At 42.7% G+C, this 19,153-nt stretch overlaps 1 protein-coding gene across 4 annotated transcripts in view; it reads left to right on the top strand.

Moving 5' to 3' along the window:
* Positions 1-19,153, top strand: part of CASTOR2 (cytosolic arginine sensor for mTORC1 subunit 2) — a 138,259-nt gene that overhangs the window by 40,996 nt on the left and 78,110 nt on the right. The window contains exon 1 of one of the 4 annotated variants that reach the window (XM_064677602.1): positions 15,422-15,492. The exons of the other annotated variants lie outside the window; for them this stretch is intronic. Coding sequence (XP_064533672.1) covers positions 15,437-15,492 — 56 coding nt within the window. The 5' untranslated portion in view covers positions 15,422-15,436. Of the gene's footprint in view, positions 1-15,421; positions 15,493-19,153 lie in introns of those variants that run through there. 4 annotated transcript variants of the gene reach the window in all.

The following is a 19,153-nucleotide window of genomic DNA, read 5'->3' as shown; positions in this document are numbered from 1 at the left end:
GAATACTTCTCTCCTTATCACTTCCCCATGCCTTGGCACTTCAGTACACTTAATTTTATTGACCTTTAAAGATGATTGCAAACTTCATGAGAGCTGAATTAAAGTCCTGTACAGATAGGTTGTCATAAACCCCTACCGAAGTTGTTGCATACATTTTATATTTTCTGGTCTTTTCTCCATGATTTTAGTGCTCTACCACTTCTATTGGGGATATCATGAGTTATTATCTGAAAAATGAAATAAATTGACTCATTTACTGATGCTTGGGTGAAAGACTTGCCTATGAACTGCAGTACTTCACCACAGCTGATAAGCTCAGAGAATACCCAAGATGTTGATGTGCTTTTTTTGTCCTTGGATTTTTCACTGGAAGAAATAGGTGGAAGAGGATTTTCAGCAGCCAGCCCAAAATACTGCAGTGAATGCATATTGAAGCCATGACCTGCATCTAGAAGCCCCGAGTCCCAGTGCTGCCACTTCCATTAGATTTCTTCCATTGCTTGCAGGTAAAGATCCAGGCTCATCCTGGCAGTTTGAAGGACCACGTGCATGTACTTACGCATTTCTACTCCTGTGGCTGTTTCAGTTTTCACTCCAGCTTTCTTGGACATGTTCTTTTTATGTAGGCAGAAATTTAATGTAGTAATTTGCCTGTTCCTGTGCTTGAGACAAAAAAGCCTCTTCAGTCATAGACATAAAGCTGGGGAGGAATGAAGGAGCGAGCACTTTGTTCTTATTTTGTGGGGATGTTTTGTTAAGAGTGGGGGAGCTGGCCTTTTCTCAAGGGAAACAGGGCTGCCCTTTGCATTTACCTCTTGAGAACAAGAGCTCTCTCGCACGCTAAAGCATCTTGAAATGGGAAAATGCCTTTTTTGACGTTCTTTTCTTCACTAAAGCCACAGGACTTTGTTTCAGAGAACTTAGCACTTGTATGTGCAGTTGTTTTCCCATCCTCAAGGTTCTGCTTTATGTGTAAGTTTTGGACTTGGTGTCAGAATCTGTGGGTGTATAGGACCATTTGGCACTCAAGATCCACCTTTGGAGGACTAGCGTTGGCGAAACTGCTGTGAGACTGTGTTTGTCTTTGAGGTACACAGCTTAAAAGATAAAGCCACTCTAAGTGAAACTGGAAATAAATCTGCTTTTTTGCATCAGGTAGTAAAAGAAGATGTTGGCCTGTGTTGACAAAGCAGATGAGTCTTATAGCACCTGTGTGGTTGTTATGACCCGCCCCAGAAAAAGGGAGGGGGGTAACCCAGGTTTTTATCAATAATTCCCTTGAGGTGGATTAAAGTGAAAGGACACTAAATAATCGGTGTCTGAAAACAAAGTTTATTTTAACAATTCTGCATCAACAAGTATGCTAGCGTTTTGGGTGTTGTCATAAAACAATGAAACATAGAGATAACTTTGGAGGGGGGAGAAACTGTTTAGGGGAGAGGAAAACCAGGATGAGAGTAAGGGAAAAGAGAAGCTAAGAGTGCAAAGAAAATGGATATAGTCACCGCCCACTGGATCCAGCGATGCTTGAAGAGCGATGGTCTTGATTCGCAGGCGGTAGGGAAGAAGGAGAACCCAAATTCCCAAAGTCGCCAGTCAGTTTATATACCCTCAGCATGCTTTTGCACCTCCCTGGGACAAGGAGTTGTTTGCCTTTTTAGGGCTTAGCACTGGAGGGAGGGATGGGCCCAACTGCCCACCTGAGGTATCTTCTTGCCTTTTTAGGGCAAAAGTCAAAGCCTGCAAACTCCTGGAATGCATAAATCATTAACCATTTCAGTCTCTGACAGTGGTCCAAGGGATGAAGCATGTCTCTTACTAAGCAAAAACATTTTCTCTTATTCCTTTGAGAATGTGGGGGGTTTTTTTATAAAAATACCTTAGAAAGTAGTCTTTGTATGACATAAGCTCTGTCGTCCCCAAATCCAGCACAGTAACAGAACAAACCAGCGAGACTGATTTGTGTGATTCCTCGTGATCAGTTGCACATGTAATTTCTAAAGGCTTCCATACTGTCCATGAGTGGTTCAGAGAGTGCACCTTCTTGGGAATGGGGTATTCTGGGTTTTACTAAATGGCTGATTGGATACAAAGATTGTTAGACTAGTAAAAACAGAGGAAGATTCTAAATCGTTTCAATGTGTATGACTGATCTGTGTAGTGATGCAGATGTGAATTTACACAGAAGGCTGTAAATGGTGTTCAGAAGTAAGACAGAAGTAAATTCTTTTCTTAGGAAGATGAGTGAAATTTCCCTTACCTGTCTTACCTGCTATGGAGTGGAATTGCTTATGATGAACATAGGTCCTGAGAGAAAACTAGCAATCCTAGATTGAGTCATGTCTTTAAATAAAAGAAAAAATAAAACTGTTAGTCAGCTTCATAATTTACATTTAGCATGTCCATTTAAAGATATGCAGCTTGACTATATATCTGAAACCGATGCAGAGGAATGAATAAGAAACCACAGCACAAATTAGTGCAGGATGACGTTGTTCCGTGAAAGTGTTTGGCACCATGAACTCATTTTAATCCCTCTTTTTCTGTCTTCTGCCTCCTACTAGCTTGGAAAAGAGCTGTCGCCTTAGTGAGAATAACTCAACAGGAATGGTCCCTGGTTTACTGATAGTTTATTGAACGTATTTAACTTTCACAAAAGCAAGGATTGCTTAGATGAAGTTTCCCTTGCCTGATGCCTCAGTGATTCACTGGGTGTAGAAATGATAACAGCTCCCAGTGAAGTCCCTTCTCATCTTACTGGGGAAGAAACCCCATGGTACAGTAGCACTCAGTAGTACAGAAGTTGCCCACACTTACATGTGCAAAGGAGTTCATTTTGGTTACTCATGGGTTTTCAGAGGTATTGAAGTGCCTGACTTTTTCCATTACTGTTTAAGGGGCAGGTGCTATGGAAACCTCACAGTGAGCAACCTTGACTACCTTTGAAAGTCTGGCTGCTGGGTTTTAGTGTGGAAGTTGGCTGACTGGCAAGTAACTATGGAAAACTCCTGCCATCACTGAGGCAGAAGCATCTCTAAGTTGTTTTCCCAGTTATATCAATGACTAAGATGTACTGTTCCCCAGTCTGATTTCTGGGAGGTTCTCGTACAGCCCTGTTTGCTCGGTGCCTTACAGCTAATACACAGTGCTGAAACCTGCAATTAGCTTTGCCATGTCAGGGCAAACAGATGGACGTTTCCAAGGAGAAGATACTAAGTATTCTGTGCAGGTTTTGCAGTGTGGTGAAAATCCAGGTAATGGAAACAGCCAGAAGTGAGGGCTGAATTACATCGTATTTCTGAGTCGTCAGCTATTGATTGATGCAGAAGATCCTGCTGCCTATGCTTTTGTGGTGATGCTGCTAAGTAGCATTTCCAACCCTCTGGGCAATGACATCAAAGGATAGCAAAGATAAAAACAGACCACTGTTGACTTTGAGAAAAAATGTTCTATTTTTACAGGCAGATGTTGAGATAACTGAAAACTTTAGGACTGCTGTAATGAAAGTTTGCCAGTCCTCAGCCTTCAAAAACTCATACCCAAGCTTGCCTTCTTTCCTTCAAAATCACAGAGCTGACTTTGAGCCCCCTGCTTCTTAGCAGAGGAGAGCTTCTTCTAGAATGAATGAGGAGCTCCAGGAGGGAAGCAAGGCCTGCAGTGACCTGGCAGGACGGAAAGGGTGGCCAAGCCCTGTCCTTTGCCAGAGATACCCCTCAGTCATGCCAGTCTCTTTTTCTCACATGAACATCTGGGTTCCTGATGTATGAGCTGCTGGATTTAGGTCAAGTCTGGTTCCAATCTGGGCTCATGCACAGCTCTCTCCCACCAGCACAGCACTCCATATGCTCCTCCGTTGGCCAGTGACACTCAATTGGGTTTTCCAGCCTCTTCAGGCAATTAATATAAAGAAACACCACAACTTTACGTGAGATTTCTAAACCAGCCAAGTGCCCAGGCTGCACTTCTCAGTTGAAAACAAGCAGCCGAACTAGTAAAGCTGGTTTCCCCTCGCTTTCTCTTGCAGCAAGACTCTCTGCAGTCTAGCATAGTGTGAGCTCTGAGGTTTCCTGTGATCAGGACATGCCTCTTATGGATTCTTTGCTGTCTAATAAGGTTTGTGCTTGCATTATGGCCTTTCCCCCAGTGCTGTAGCAGACAGGCTTTCCTCTTCTATCTAGCACCCCTTTTAGCGACCCTTATTGGAATTTGGTACCTTTAAAATCTGCAGCTCTGATATTTAACAAATTAGGCAATAGGTCAAAAACTTACATGAAAGGAACAAGTGGCATAGTGTGTTCACATTAAAGCTGTCTTTCACTTTAGAACTAGGCCCAAAATAGGGGATCTGTCAGCACTTCTTTCTTAAATCTTCCTTAAACACTGTCTTTTGGAAAGACAGTGTTCATCTCTTCCCTGCTTTGCTTGTTGCTGAGCACTTGAACAGCAAAAAAACCCCAAGTACTCTTCTCATCTTAATAAGATCTTAGCTCCTTCAGTAGGTCACTGATCCTCTCCCATGCCGGGCAGCTCCAGTGACTCATGACTTGGTCCATCTACCTGCAAACAGCTCCCTGGCTCAGAGCCAGTTCACCATTCTCGGCGGCTGCCATGTTACTGGAGGAGCACCTTGGTGTGTGACCCTGGATCATGCTTCAGCTGCTAGAGTGCACACACAATTTCTCCAAATGCCTCCTGGGCATCCAAACCCTCTATTGAGGTTAAACAGTGGAATGTAGTTATAGGAAAGACAGCAATTAAAAATTCACATTCCCAAAACATTCACGTCATTGTGCCAGATCGGCAGGAGACAGCAGTACCTAGACATTCCTACCAGTCTTCTCACTGCTCTGTCACAGACCAGACTCTTGACCCCACACTCACAGAGAACAGCACCTAAATCCATGGGTGAAATTGCAGTTTGTGGTGCAAAATGCCCTTTGGGTAATTTGATGTGGTACAATTTGACTGCTTGGAACGTCAGAGGATCATTCTGTAATTCATGGAACTGCTGCTTTTAGCAGAGGAACAAAAAGGCAAAGAACTTGCTGGCAAACAAATGGTAACTTCCCTCTCTTGTATTTATACAGTTCTTTGAGGTATAAATGTATTCTTGATGGCTAGAGAAATCAGTCATTCTGCATTAGAAAGCTTGATTGATTTCTTCAGCAGGCCTTTACGAAGGGTGGTTTTGGAAATAACCCACAGGGAAAAATACTATGTGGTCTGGTTCATTTAATACACAAGTACTCAATTATGGTTTTGTGCTACTACTTAAGGAAATTTTAATTGTACAGATATGTGAAGATAAATTACTTCATCCCTCCAAAACATCCCTTGTGTGATATTAATCACTGCTGAACTACTATGACTTGCACCGCATCAGAATTTTAATCATTGTATTGTTATGTTCCAATTTGATATTTCTCTTACTGTGACAAGATCAGATGTGTTTAACTATGGAACAGGATCCTGCTGAGGTTTACAGATAGTGCTTGCCCCAAGGACGTTGTGTCTGAACTGTGTGTCTGCTCACCTTCCTTAGCAGCCTCCATTGTCTGTGCAACTTCCCATCCCCACAGTGAAGGTGGTGGGGAAGGAAGGGCTCCTCAGAGAGCTTAAGCAGTGGGAGAAGGTGCATCAGGGTGGGCTCAGCAAAACAGAAGTTGTCTGTATTGAAAGAGATCTACCCTTCCCAGAGTGTCCAGCACTCTCTGTTCCCCTTGACAGTGAAGTCCTGGTTTCAGACAATTTTCTTATAAATCATCCAGGTGCTTTCTGGGACAGGAGCACAGGCAGCAGATATTTGCAGAAGCTTCCTGGAACTGCTGGAGACTCTGGTTACTGGAGGTCAAATGCTGCTGGAGACCTGTGCACCACATCAGACCAAATAAGGTGTAGATCCCTAGTTATGCTGAAAAAGTCTTTGTCATATTTGTCCTCTGTACAAGATTGAATCTTATTTTTCAGGTTGTTACTTGCTTTGCCAGCTTTTATGCTATTCCTTGGATTGATCCGTGGATGAAAATGGCAAGGTGCTGGTAGTTTGGGTCAGATCCTGCTGTCCTGTGGGTCTGTGCTGTTTTCTCCTTTCCTCGCTGCTCTGTGACTGCTTAGAGTGTGCAGACAGCAATATCTGGGTGGTTTTGTTCCTGTTTGTTTCTGCTGTGAAAAAAGCCGAGTGTTTGCTTGAAAGCAAAGTCTCATATTGCTGAAGGCTGTGCTTCCTTTATCCTCAGCATAGGTTAAAAATGTTCTTTAACTGTTACAAACTGTTTATTCTACCAGAGGACTTAGTGGAAGAGCACTAAATGTTCAGGCCTGCCTGGGCTGTGCGAGGCCAGAGCAAATTTTTACTTTTGTGCTTTGTCCTGTGAAGCTGAGATGCAATAAATTCTGATATTGATATTGACTTTCTTTAGAAAGTGCTTTGAGGTCTTCTTGTGAAAAGCAGCGAACAGAAGCCAGGTGCCTTTCAAAGAGTCTTTTCTTCTGTTGTTCTCCCACAATAGTAATTTAGCAGGACCCTGTCGGTCCACTCACAGCCTAGCAATAACTTGTGTTCTTTAGTTGCTGTTCCACCTGTGATTGTCTTAGTTCAACATTTTACTTAGTTTTGTATGTTCTTCTAGGGTATTCAAGTGTTTTCTGTGACCTAAATATATTTTTAAGAGAACTTTCTGATGGTGAGCCGGGGGGGAACTCACTGAGAGCAGCCTTGTAGAGAAGGACTTGGGGTGGATGAAAAGCTGGACATGAGCCAGCAGTGTGCAGATGCAGCCCAGAAAGCCAACCATATCCTGGGCTGCATCAGAAGAGGAGTGGCCAGCAGGTTGAGGGAGGTGATTCTTCCCCAAACCTTTACAAGAGGAAGACTGTGTAGTTTTGTCATGGTTTTTTTAATCTCAGCTAGTGATTTCACAATTTTAATTTTCTGTAAATCTTTGATAGCTGTTATTTTGTTGCTTTAAATTTTTTCAATCTATTTTAATACTTGCCCTCCACACCACTTGTGCACAAGTACATGATTATAGCCTGTTGGGCCATCACAAGGCCGGGCCGTTTTGCAGCCTTTGGCTTGTTTCCAGAGAACATGAGTAGGGACTGTTGGTTACTGAAGCATCTCCTTTTCCCCTTATCTCATCTTCCCCTTCTGTGTGAAGAAACAGGTAATGCAGTAAAACATAAAATGAAATGGGGATTAGAATTTCATGTGAAGTGGTATTTTAAATGGTGCTGCACTTGATACACTTACAGTTTAAAGCAAAGAGTGTAGGGCAAGCTAAAATCTGTTAGTTAAAGTATTAAAATCTGCCAGGGGCACAGCATTTCCTTTCACTTCCAAAATGCCTATCCAGTTGAAGACAACTGGAAGTGTAAAGATGATGTCTGTGCCCTCAGGGTCTCACTTCGAACTACCTTAATTTCTTGCTACCTCTGCTGGTGGAAAGGTTTTCCCAGCATGTTAAATGCATTGGATTGGTTCCCATAGACTTTAAATGCCTCTGACCACTGCCATTTAGGTGCTTTTTAGTTTGGCTGAGATAACAGCTAACACTGTTCTCTGGTAGCTGGAACCTCTAAACCATTACTAAAATGCTGACCTTTTTCCTGATACAATTCTGTTCTGTACTTCTTCCCCAGCACAATTCATCATGTTTGAAAAAACTTTACAAATTTAGTAGCCGTGACAGCTATGCCAGAAGAGGGTGTGTCTTGATAGCAGACTTTACCTGGCTTTTAGCTGACTCTCCTCTTTTACCCATTCTGATATACGAGCTCGGAAGCAGGAATTTGAGAATCAGGATATGAAGCATGGAATTCTCTGTGGTTGTATCTGAAGCAGCAGGCTCTTAGCCAGACAAATGGCTTAGCTTAGTGCTGGTAATTTTCTCTTCCCCACCCTGGGAAAGAGCTGACAGATTTCTCCCAAGGTGGCAGCTCGGCACGAAGAGTCCATCTAGGATCCATGCCTAAAAGGACCAAGAGGAGGAAATGACATGGGAAGGACTTTTCTCTGTGACTGCATGTGTCTGGAGCTGATTGACCTTGAGGCCAGTTACCTGAAAGGTAAAAGATGTCAGAGGTTACCAGGTTGCACAAGTACTCCCTAAAGACATCAAAGAAAAAGAAAGGGATTAAGACCACAGGTTTTTATTTCATGCTGTATCTTCCTGTCTTGTCCTTGCTTTGAGCCATGCTGTCCTTTGGAGTACGAGGTTGGTCTGTCCTCTGGAATACAAGGTTGGTCAAAGCCAAGAGCCATCCTGCCCAGCACTGTGTCGCCCATCGCATTGATTGGGCTGCTCAGGGAAGTGAAATGGGGCCAGTGTACATATCCTGGAGCATCCTCCCAGAGCCAGAAGTGCAAGAGGTGTCCTAAAGGGACATTGTGTTCAGTGTTGGACTCGTCTTAGAATGGTTTTTGTTGGAAGGGACCTTGAATGCGTCTCTTCCCTCTGCATATTGGCTTTTGTGTTTTTATCTGGCCATCCCTCTCACACAGATACGTAGTCATGCCAGTTTTTAAATGGAAAAGTTTATGCTATCAGATCAACGTATTGGATGCCCCTCTTTCTCACATTGTGAGACAGTGAATTATTCTTTAATCACCTTGGCCATAATAACTTTCCCTGTAATCCCAAACTGAGCTATTGCTTCCTGCAGTTGGACAGTTCTCATCTGTTCAGTTTTCCACACCTTGGATCACCATTGGCACTTTCTCTGTGTTTCTTCCAACTGAATTACAACCCATTTGGTAGCCTTGGGATGGTTTGATCATGAAGTACTTGGCATCTGGGTATGTGCTGAATTTGTGATTTGTAGTAATGAGATGTGCCTTTCCCCCCTCCTCCCCACCTCTGCCTTCCCCGATTACCTCTGTTCTCTCAGCGTCTTCGGAAGCCTTGACCCTTTTGGGAAACAGCCATGAAGACTCTGGCATCTCCTTCCTGACTGGTAATAGCTCATTTAGGGTCTTGTCATTCTTCATGCAGAACTTAAATTGTTTTCCTCCTTTATGCATTAATTTCCATTTATTGACTTTGTATTTCACCTGCCATCTTATTGCTCAGTCACCAGGCATTATAAGATGTTTAGGTGGAAATTGAGTTCATGAATCCTTGGCTCTAAGCAGCTGTTTTCTCGCCACTCAGCAAACCGAACAGCCTTATCAAGCAGTGTTCCTAATGCCTTCTCTGCCACATGCTTCCTAGAAATGTCTGTGCCTTTTTGTGCTGAGTGCTGCTTAGAGGGCATGAGAGTTCTTGTGCTGAAACTCTGAAAGGGTCAAAAGCCAAATAAGAAGGCCTTGCAGGTAAAGTGCAGCCAGTTAAATTAAACAACAAACATATCCAAAGCCTCAGAACGTTAATTTCTGGAGACTTTTGGAGCATTGATTTGAGGCCCTGGTTTGAGCTGCTTTTGAGTTTGCTGAGAATCTCTCACACTGGTGGCCCTGCAGGGGTGTGAGGCAGACCCAGCAAGGCTCAGCCCCACACAGGGGCTGTTGGGTTCCTTCAGTGTGACCGAGCAACCAGAAACATTTGTGGGATGGTGCTGGCCATGACACTGGTTTTGACCCAGTGACCCTTACTCTGCAGTATCATTTATGACATACATACTTCTGCAGGAGCGCTAGCTTTTGGGTTGGGTCTTGATCTGGCAGCTGGATTTTAGGAACAATATTCCAAAACTGCAGAATTCATTCTGAGCTGTGTAATGCGGACTTGCTGAACGATCTCTCATGTTTTCCTTAGGTCTAGTAGGCCTGGGAAGAAGTTTGATGCTTCTACCTTTACCATGGGCTCTTCCTTTGCAGCTTGAAGAGACCAATTTAGAAAGAGCATTGTAAAAAATAATACTGTCTGGCATTTTCAAGGCTGAATCTTTATGGCCAGTCAGTACTGACTTACTTTAAAAACCTTAAAATTCTTGAAATGCATTTTCTCCTTTGCTTATGCATATAGGGAACTTTATCCAAAAAGACAGCATTGGCATGAGAGCAGCTTCCTTTTGCTTCATTAGCAAAGGAAGAAAATGAAGCTTCCTTTCAGTCCTCTGAGTGTTGTAGATTTGGTTAACTATAGGTTTATGGAATGCTGGCTACAGGCACATATCCAACACTATTTTGCATATAATGTGAGCTAGAATATGCAGAAATACTACTTTTATTGTTCATCACTTGGCTGGATAGTACCCATGTTGAGTAGGACCCAAAAGCAGAGCCTAGGAAAATGAGAGCAGTCAAAGGTTGCTTTTCCTGTAAAAGTGTCCTTTGTTGTACAAGAAGCTAAACCCTCACTTTGAGCTTAAGAGAAAGTTGATGAAACTATTTTTTATTTAGGCTCTTAAATTGTTAATGTGCATTAAATTTGGAGTTGACATGCAACCTCACAGAGAGCATTCCCCCTCAGATGGAGTTGTAATGTGGGGGTTTGGACCTGCTTGCAAATGGAAGGTCTTTGAAATCTATGACGGCTAAAATGTGCTTCTTCTGCCCCTCTGTTCTGATGGAGTATGGCTTGCTCATTCACCTCCCTCCTCTTTAATCCCCCTGCCACACATGTTCTCAATTACTGCCTGCATTGAAGCTGCAAACATTTCTTGTGCATCTAACTTTCTGTATTTAGCACTGGAAATATATTTTAGTAATTTGTGGGAGAACTATTATGTCCCATACTGGGAAAATTGTGTTTATGGTTCCTGCAGGGAAAAAAGTTCATCAATTCCAGTCCTCAGTGGATTGTCTGTTTCTTCCTCCTTCTCTTGTATCTTGGAGCAATACTGTAAGAACCTCTTGCCCCCAGAGCATTGAGCCTGGGTTGCTCCCATCTTTGAAATAAAAAGCATATACTCTGCAGTCTATGTTTTTCAGTCCACGAAATAATCACTGGTTTTTGGCTGAACACAACAATAGCTACTATGAACCCCAAATATTTGGGTTTGGATGTACAGCAGCATTGCATTTACGAAAACTCAGTTGTATTTTATTGTTGGTAGGATAGTCAAAGTCAATATTCTGCAGCAGAGGGCATTAAAGGAGTGATATGATAATGCCTGATCTGGAAGGGAAAAGGAAACAGGACTTTTTCTTTTTCTTAGCATTTGCATTGTCCTCATACGATAATCCTTCAGGATCCAGTTGGTAAAATGTATTCACAAGCTTTTGTTGTACATTAAATCATGCTTTGTTTTCAACTGTAAACCTTAGGTCCCACACCCACACCTGGAACGTGTTTCTCTGTTTGGATTTTGATTTGTAGAACAGAATTTATGGTTAAGAAAAATTCTGTGTTGTACTTCGCCTTTGTGCTGAAAACGAGTTCAACTCTGATAGTGGTCAGGGGATACTGTTACTGCTGTACTGAGAAAGTTTTTAAAGCACAGTTACCTTCTGCTTAAATAAATGTTGGGCTTTCTCAAGTGTAAGGAATTACTTTAGCATCTCACGTGTGACGTAAGTTGGCTCACAATAGATGGGCTTCCAAGAGTTCTGGCAGGCTGGGATAGCAAAGAGAGAAGAGGAAAAGGTGTGTCTGGACCAGTTAGTTAATTGTTAGATAATAAATGAATCCTTTTTCAATGCACACGAACTAAACTTTCTTTTCAGTTACTGCTCCAACTTCTTCAGAGATTTGATTATAGCATCCTCTCCCAAAGCAAAGAGCTCTCGCCATTTTGATGTAAACACTCATTGACACTCTGTGGAGATTTGAAAATTTGCTTTCCTGTCATTAACAATGATAAAACTGTAAGCAATATTGTTAAAGATGCTGGGGGGGGGGGGCATCAAACCAAGAGGAACAAATTAAAGGACTTTAAGAAGTCTTCTACCCTTATGCTCTGAGACGGTAGTTTTGTGCAAATTATTTTATGGTTTTTGATGAAGTTTGGGAATTCAGAGTTTTTTGCTATTACTCTGTTGCTTTGTTTCTGATACGTTTCTTAAAAAAAATAAAGCTGGAGGAACAACAGCTATAAAACATGAGCAAAGTGATGCCTGAGATGCTCATTTAGTTCCCATTAGCACAATAAATGCAAATATAGTGAGGTTTGGTTTTGTTTTATATCCCCGTGCTTCTCAGTAGGATTGGTTTAGATCTGTATCACAAATGGAAGCTGAGTCATAGGCTGGCCCATAGGACTGGTATGGAGCAAGGCGTTGGATCTGAGTCTGGAGCTAGTAATGTAACTCTGGCAGTTTTACTGGGAGGTGGTTTTTGTTGGCAGTTGGTTGTTGTTTTTTTTCAATGGATAAGAGTCTTGTCTCATTTTCCTATTTGTAAATCCAAAGGCAATCTAAATTAGTAGACTGAAATAATTCCTGATGTTATTTATGGGTTTGCCTAAAAGGAAGAGAGCTGCAATGTAGGCTTGGGTCAGTAGCAATGGCCACAACCTCCCCTGCTCACCTCCTTGCACAGGGCAGTGTGCCTGGAGCCTTGGGGACTAGATCTGGTAACCCAGGAGATGTGTTACTGCCTGCGCTGGGACAAAGCTGTTCCCATCCCACCAGGCATGGAGGCTGGGAATGGAAGCAGTTGCAGGGTGCTTTCACTGCAGAACCAGGATCTGGCTTAGCCATGACAGCCTGTTCTGACTGTTCGTACGTAGCTGGCTATAATGACTGGAGGAATGTGTTACCTAAGGTTACTTTATCTTTCGGATGCTTCTGTTACTGGCTGCTCTCCTGTCTCTTGGGTCTGAGGGCTGTGACACCAATCACACTGCAAAGGTCTTAGTCCCCTCTCACATTTGTTCCTAATAAAATTTTTTTGAGAGACAGAAGGGTGGAAAAGCTGTGTAAATACAGGTGTTAAGTTCACAGACGAGAATGTGCAGAGAAGCCCTGTGGGCAGTTTGCTATTTTCCCTCAAGTGCTCTGGGCTGAGAGGAGGTGTCCTTGTCCTTCCTGCATGTTAATGGTTATTATGGTTCCTGCTAATAGTAGAGTTCAGAGTAGGTCAATATAGCACAGGCAGGGCCTGGGGTCAGAAGTAGGTCAGCATCCACCTCAGCACTGCTTAGGATGGCCATGGCTGGTCTGTGTTCAAGGCTCTTGATATCACTGATGTTGGCAACACCACACTGCTTTGGCTCCTGGGGAGACCTGTGTGCTGCTGCAATGACATGTAGGTCTGGCATTTTCTCTTGTGCTGTGGCTCACCTTCTGCCTTGGCTTGACTTTCATTCACTTTATCTAGTGCCAAGCCTCCAAGTATCTTCCTTTGACATGAAGTGCTTTTTTTGCCAGTCTCCTGGCTTTGTGGAGCTGTACAGCACCCTGGTAGTCCTCTGTGACTCTGCACTGCCCTGGCAGGAGCTTGCAGAAATGTGCCCAAGGCCCATGGTGAAAAGCTGAACGCAGAGTGAGACAATCCCAGCTGGAATACTGCGTGATATAGAGACTCACTACCGCTGTTCTTTCAGATAATAGTGCTAAAGGCAGATTTCTATAAAGAAAAATATCATCTGGTTTTACCTTTTGCCTGTATTGCATTTAGTGAGGCTAGTGTTGGGTTTAATGGAAGTCAGAAGAGTTGGAAAGAGAATTACATGGACAGAAAGTTGTTTTTTTTACCAAACCAAAACACCAAACACAGGTTCCTGTGGCTTCTTTTTAACTCAGAAAACCATGCTGATAAATCCTGGGCTGGTTTTGGTTATATTTCTGTGAATCTTGCACATTTCTTGTTTTGTTTTGTTTTGCTCTCAAATTCAAAATTGAATTTTTCAAGTTGAGTTTTCTTTAACATAATATGAATCAACCAGCAGTGGTGGCTAGAGGAAGAATTACTCATCCATGTTTCCAGTGTTCAGAACAAAAATTTGCTTTCTCTACACACTTCGCCTTTTGGGGAATGTAGTCTTTAGTGACCCAAAATCAACCGTATGCAAGACCTGTTCCTACAGCTTGGTTTTGTTTATGTATCTGCAGATATATAAAACTGTGAACCAGAAAGCCATGAACTCATGAAAACGGAATGCACTAAACTTCTTGACTTAAATTCACTTACATTCCTCCTATATTGCAAGTTGAACTCCTTAAGTTGCAAGCAGGACTGTACTCAAGCTGATGGAAGTTCCTTCTAGGGAAAGCTGAACATCAGCCCTGTCTTATGTTTACTGTTGGGGGGAAAAGCAGATCCTGGGAGCACTTGTGAGCTGGCAGGGTAGCCTACTAGATCCAGGGATTGCACTGATGTGCTGTACTTGCCTCTGTTGCGAACGTGCTTCAGTGCTTCTCTGGCAGTGCAAACAGCATCACCCTGTCAGTGTTTGCTTAGAGCTGTGTAAGGCCACCTAAATTGGTAGAAATTTATGCACCATTTGGAAAAAGGGTCAGCACAGGATGAATGCTGACTTGGGAAGAGTTGGGTACCTGAGCTGATCCCACGCCTTGTGACTCACAGTGCGTGCTCGGCGCGCACAGCGTTGCGCCCTATGAGGCTCCTCAGCCGGGAGGGCTCTCCAGCCCTGTCGACTCCACTGACTCTGGAAAGCCTGTTTCTTTAATGCAGACAGCAAGCCTTTTAAAGCAAGTTTTTATGTCAAGGGATAGAGCTGTGCTCAGTTTGCCTTCAGCTCTGTAGAACCAGAGCTGCAAAAAGGCTTTTGTCATAATAACCAATGCTGAGCCCAGACAAGTGCCCAATGCTCATCATCCAGATGCCCCACAGTGCTGCATGTACACCTGGATGTTCCTGAGGTGAGGAGCAGGTGTCCCAACCCTCCAGAGTTACTGACTACAGTGGCAGCTGGGCACCCAGTGGCCACCACTTCGTGCCATGCACAGAGAAATCCTAAGGTGCAAGGGTAGCTGTGGCTTTCACTTGGCCTACTGCCTGCCTTTATCAGAGCAGCCTAGTTTCTGACTTCTGGTCAGTAGGCAAAATCAGCTAATAGTTTTTCTTACAGAACTTGAAGTTGCCAAATTTGTGTTGTAGGAAAAATAGAAAATCATTTCCAGTGAGAAGGGGCACCTTTTATTGACTTCCTGGCTGTTACCCTACAAACAAGCATGCTGATATTTTCCATACAGTCAGCGGACAAAGACATATAGTCCACTCCATCCATGTTCACCCATATGCTGATGAATTTGGGTTCAGAATTACTGTTGATGACTGGAAGGAAAACTAGTAATCACAGGCAGTATTAGGCAACCATTCTCAAAGTTTGAGAGAATAACAGAAGATTAATGACTTGGTAATTCTTCTCTGTTTCCTTTCTCCAGCAACTTTCAAGCACAAATGCAGCTAGTTCCATCAGCAGTCTGACACCTGCACTTTTTGCCCATAATGAATCTGGAAAGTTCAAATACTCTTTGGGAAAGTAATACCTGACTGAATGTATTTATTTTCTCTCATTTCTCCCTTCCTCCAGCCTTCTCTCTTGCCTTACTGTGTTCCCTACTGATGATTGAAATGAGTTTTCCAAGATGGGAACAGACCAGCGCTATACCATGCAACTCATATATAGCAGCAGAAGAGGAAGGTGGGATCTTGTCATGGCTCACCTAAATATCACCTAATGCTCCCACAGCAGTGTCTGTAGTGCATGTGACATGTGCAGGCCACCAAGCCAACCCTGTGCTTCAGCGAGCGTGTAAGCCACATGTCCAGGGCAGTCACACATGCTGAGAAACACAGTGCAGTCTCAAAGGCCTGAGAAGAGAGTGTGGGGTGGAAGCATGAGCATATACCTCTCTTAAATGCTGGTTTATTCTAATATTTTTTTACCTTTAAGATTAGTGGAGGACCTTGTTCCTGTCTGCACCTCTGAGTTATGACTACTGGATTCTTCCAGCCCCTTTGTCTTTTGCTGCACCAAGATAAACATTTCCGAAGCAGAAGGCATTAACCATTGAAGATTCTTTATGGAATTAAATTTTGAGGGGCTCAGTTATGTCAAAATGGAATAGTGCCTTCCACAAAATGTTTGTTGCTGGGATGAATTTTTATAGTTCAATTAAAATGAAAAGGAAATGTTTCAATTTGAAACTACAAGAAATGATGAATGAGAAGCAGAAGTGAAGTAATTCTCTTGTACTTTTTTTTTCAGTTACTTCAGGAAAATTTGAATTATGTTACTATAACTGATAGTTTTTTAGACCAAGAGCTGCCTGTCTCTGAGCACCATATAGGCTTTCAGATGCCTTGTATCTGCCAAATCCTTATGAGCACTAGTATTCAGTACCACTAAATATCCAGTAAGAATGATAAAATCTATTTCTGTGTGAAGTGCAGTGCAGCATGGGTGCAGGTCTGCTGCTGCCTCCCATCCTTGTGCTCTTTGAGCACCCTTTGAGGATGCTTCCCAGAGTCCCAAAGTGCAGGTGAGCCAGTTGGAGGTAGTTGGGTGACTTTGCTTAGTATGTGAATGAAAGGGCTCCTGCCAGGCTCCTGACACTTGCATCAATTGGGCACCAGCCACGGCAGTGGAGTGCAGATCCAGGTTTTTGGTTCAACCCCATTCACTAATATAGGTGATGAGTGGTGATGTTCCAAGTAAAAATTACACAGCACAGCTCACTAGAAGTAATTTGTGACCCAAGAAGAAAAATCTGTGCTAAGAATAACTTTTAATTACATCAGGGCAGTAAATTATTTTACAGATTCATGCCCAGGACAAGTCTTTGCTATAGAATAGATATTAACTTCAGTATATCCACACCTAGAGTCATTCATTTGTGTGTTGTTCTCATGGGGTTCATAAAAAAAAGTCTTTGTATTTAGCTCCTTCAGTGGACAAATAACGGATGAGCACAGTAACACTTGCATTGTTTTAAGCTTCATTTGTATCTCCTGCAGCACCTCTCTGCTGAGCACTCTTGAGTGGACTTGCACCTCTTCATCTCTCTTGTAGTTTCTTTGAGAAAGCTGAGCTTTCTGCTCCGTTCCAGCATGTAACATGCCTTAGTTTCTTCATGTAGAGAATTTTCTTACCACTACTTCAGTGTAGTTTTAGCTTGTCTCTTCACATTTGGCAAGAATTTATTTCTACACATATATAGAGATAAAACAGATTTTCTTACAGAATCTTCCTAAGTATGATGGTGGAAGTCTGTTGAAGGGGAGAAAGTAAACCAGCCAAGTTGTGTGTTGCCTTCTAATTGGTTCCTGGGAAGTATTAAAAAAATGCTGTCATGACAAATGAAAGAAAGATATGTTTTATCATCTCAAGTAAATTTTAGAAAGCAGTACTACAAACACTGTGCTTTGACTACTGAAAGCATCATGACTTGGGCTCTGCTAGTCATACAAAATAAACTCCAAGTGTCTCTTTATAGAACCAAAAAAAATACGTCCTGTGGTTATAGTGCAGGATAACTCTTGAATATTGTAGCTTTTTTGAATCTGTAGCCTGGGAAGTCTTGACTGACCAGGTCTGACTACAGAAAAAGAAAAAAATATAACTGAATTACTCATTGGTGGTGTTTCAAGCTACTGCTAGTCATTCATTTGCAGCAGTAACTTTATTTGCATGGGCTCTCATAGTGCAGGCCTTGTGAACTGTCCTGAGGAAGACCTGAACCACAGTTTGATACTGGTTTAATAAAGTCAATACGGTAGATGCCCAGCTGACACTTTTTGAATAATCCTTGTTTATTTTTGCCATGTGTCCTGGCTTTATCAGTGAGCTGTATTTATGATCAGTTATCTTCTCCAGCATAGCCAAATCTGCTTATTTCTTTGCTTATTTTGTGTATGACAGGTCATCCTTTCTGTGTTTTGTCTTGATTTCTGTTCCTCCAGGGTGCCAATCATTTCTCTATTATTCTGCTCCTGGTTGCCTCAAAGTCTAAATAAAGTCTCAGATAACTTGCTCAGCTCCACAAAAGTAGCGAGGAGAGGGCTTGAATAAAGGTCTCCCCTTTTAACTTTACACACTGTAATCTGTAGTTTAAACCGTCATTATTGTTATTAGTATGGATTAGACAAGACCATCATGGTTATTGTGATGGAAGGTTTGGCATAGCACAGGCTGTGACACTTCTGAATTTATGTCTGTTCATGAATACTTGCTTTCCCTAGCCTCATCTCTGTTAGTTTTGTTCTGTGTTGGTTTTGAGGATTATTAACTTTCTGTAATGAAGTAATATCACAGTGTCTTTTTAGGCGATCCCTAGTTGTGTTTGCTAACGTCTCTGTCCCAGATCTGAGCACAGTTAATGACTGGAAGGAATGTTGCCGGTGTCCTTTGGCCATTTCTAACTGCTGTGACATGTTTAATGTTTCCCTTGGTAGGGACAGTAGGATGGGAGAAGGGCATTCCTTCTGGTGGCCAGAACAGTCCACTACTGTCTATTGTTGGGGGCTTTTCTGTGTAAATCCTTTCTTTGTCTTATACCTTTTGTTATTAATATCGTTGCTGTTACTGTTCATTTTCTTATTGTGAGCTGTTTCTGGTAAATTGTTCTTTTCTCACCCCGTAATCTTTACCTTTTGTGCCTCCAACTGGAGGGGGAGAGGGAAGCAAGCGGCAGTGTAGTTTTAGTGGGAGCACTGAATTGAAGAGTACCATTCCTAACCTAGGACAGCCTTAATTGGTGCCCAATGTGGAGCACTAAGGGTTGAGGTAACAACACATCTCCCCAGAGGAGGTTGGAAACAAATTTGATCTAAGCATTTGCTGTGTTAGGTAGAGAACCACTGGTTGCAGTGTTACTTGGTCTGTCCATGTCGGTGTGGTACCTAATCCTGTATATATTCCCCTGTGTGCTCCTCGAGGTGCTCTTTTTCAGAGGGAGGGGAGGGGGGAATCAGGATTGTTTTGTTGCTGTACTCTGTGATATCAGCGTATGACATGATGTCATCGAGGGCAATGAGGGTCATTTGGGATGTGTCTTCAGTGTTGTTCTCCTCCCCTGGCCTTCGATGCTACCTCAGGGAATTCTTTAATAATCATACCCAGCCTGTGGGGGGAACAGAGGAGGATGATTTTCCCCAGCTTTTCACACTCTTTTCCTTTGTCGGGCCTGTTACAACAGCTTTTGAGAATTTTGAGTTCCGTTTGGATGTTAAGGAAAGCATGTTTTTGTTGCTAAGCCTGCCAGTGCTGTCCACACTATGTTTAGAGAGTTCTAAGGAGGTTATTCAGAGATCTGTCCCCGAGGGTGGATAGTCATGAGTGGCGTGGAATGTGGGAGAAAATG

Source organism: Pseudopipra pipra, chromosome 21 (assembly GCF_036250125.1).
Source record: "Pseudopipra pipra isolate bDixPip1 chromosome 21, bDixPip1.hap1, whole genome shotgun sequence".
NCBI lineage: Eukaryota > Metazoa > Chordata > Aves > Passeriformes > Pipridae > Pseudopipra > Pseudopipra pipra.
Note: the sequence above shows the minus strand (reverse complement) of the source record. Positions and strands in the feature narration are given on the sequence as shown.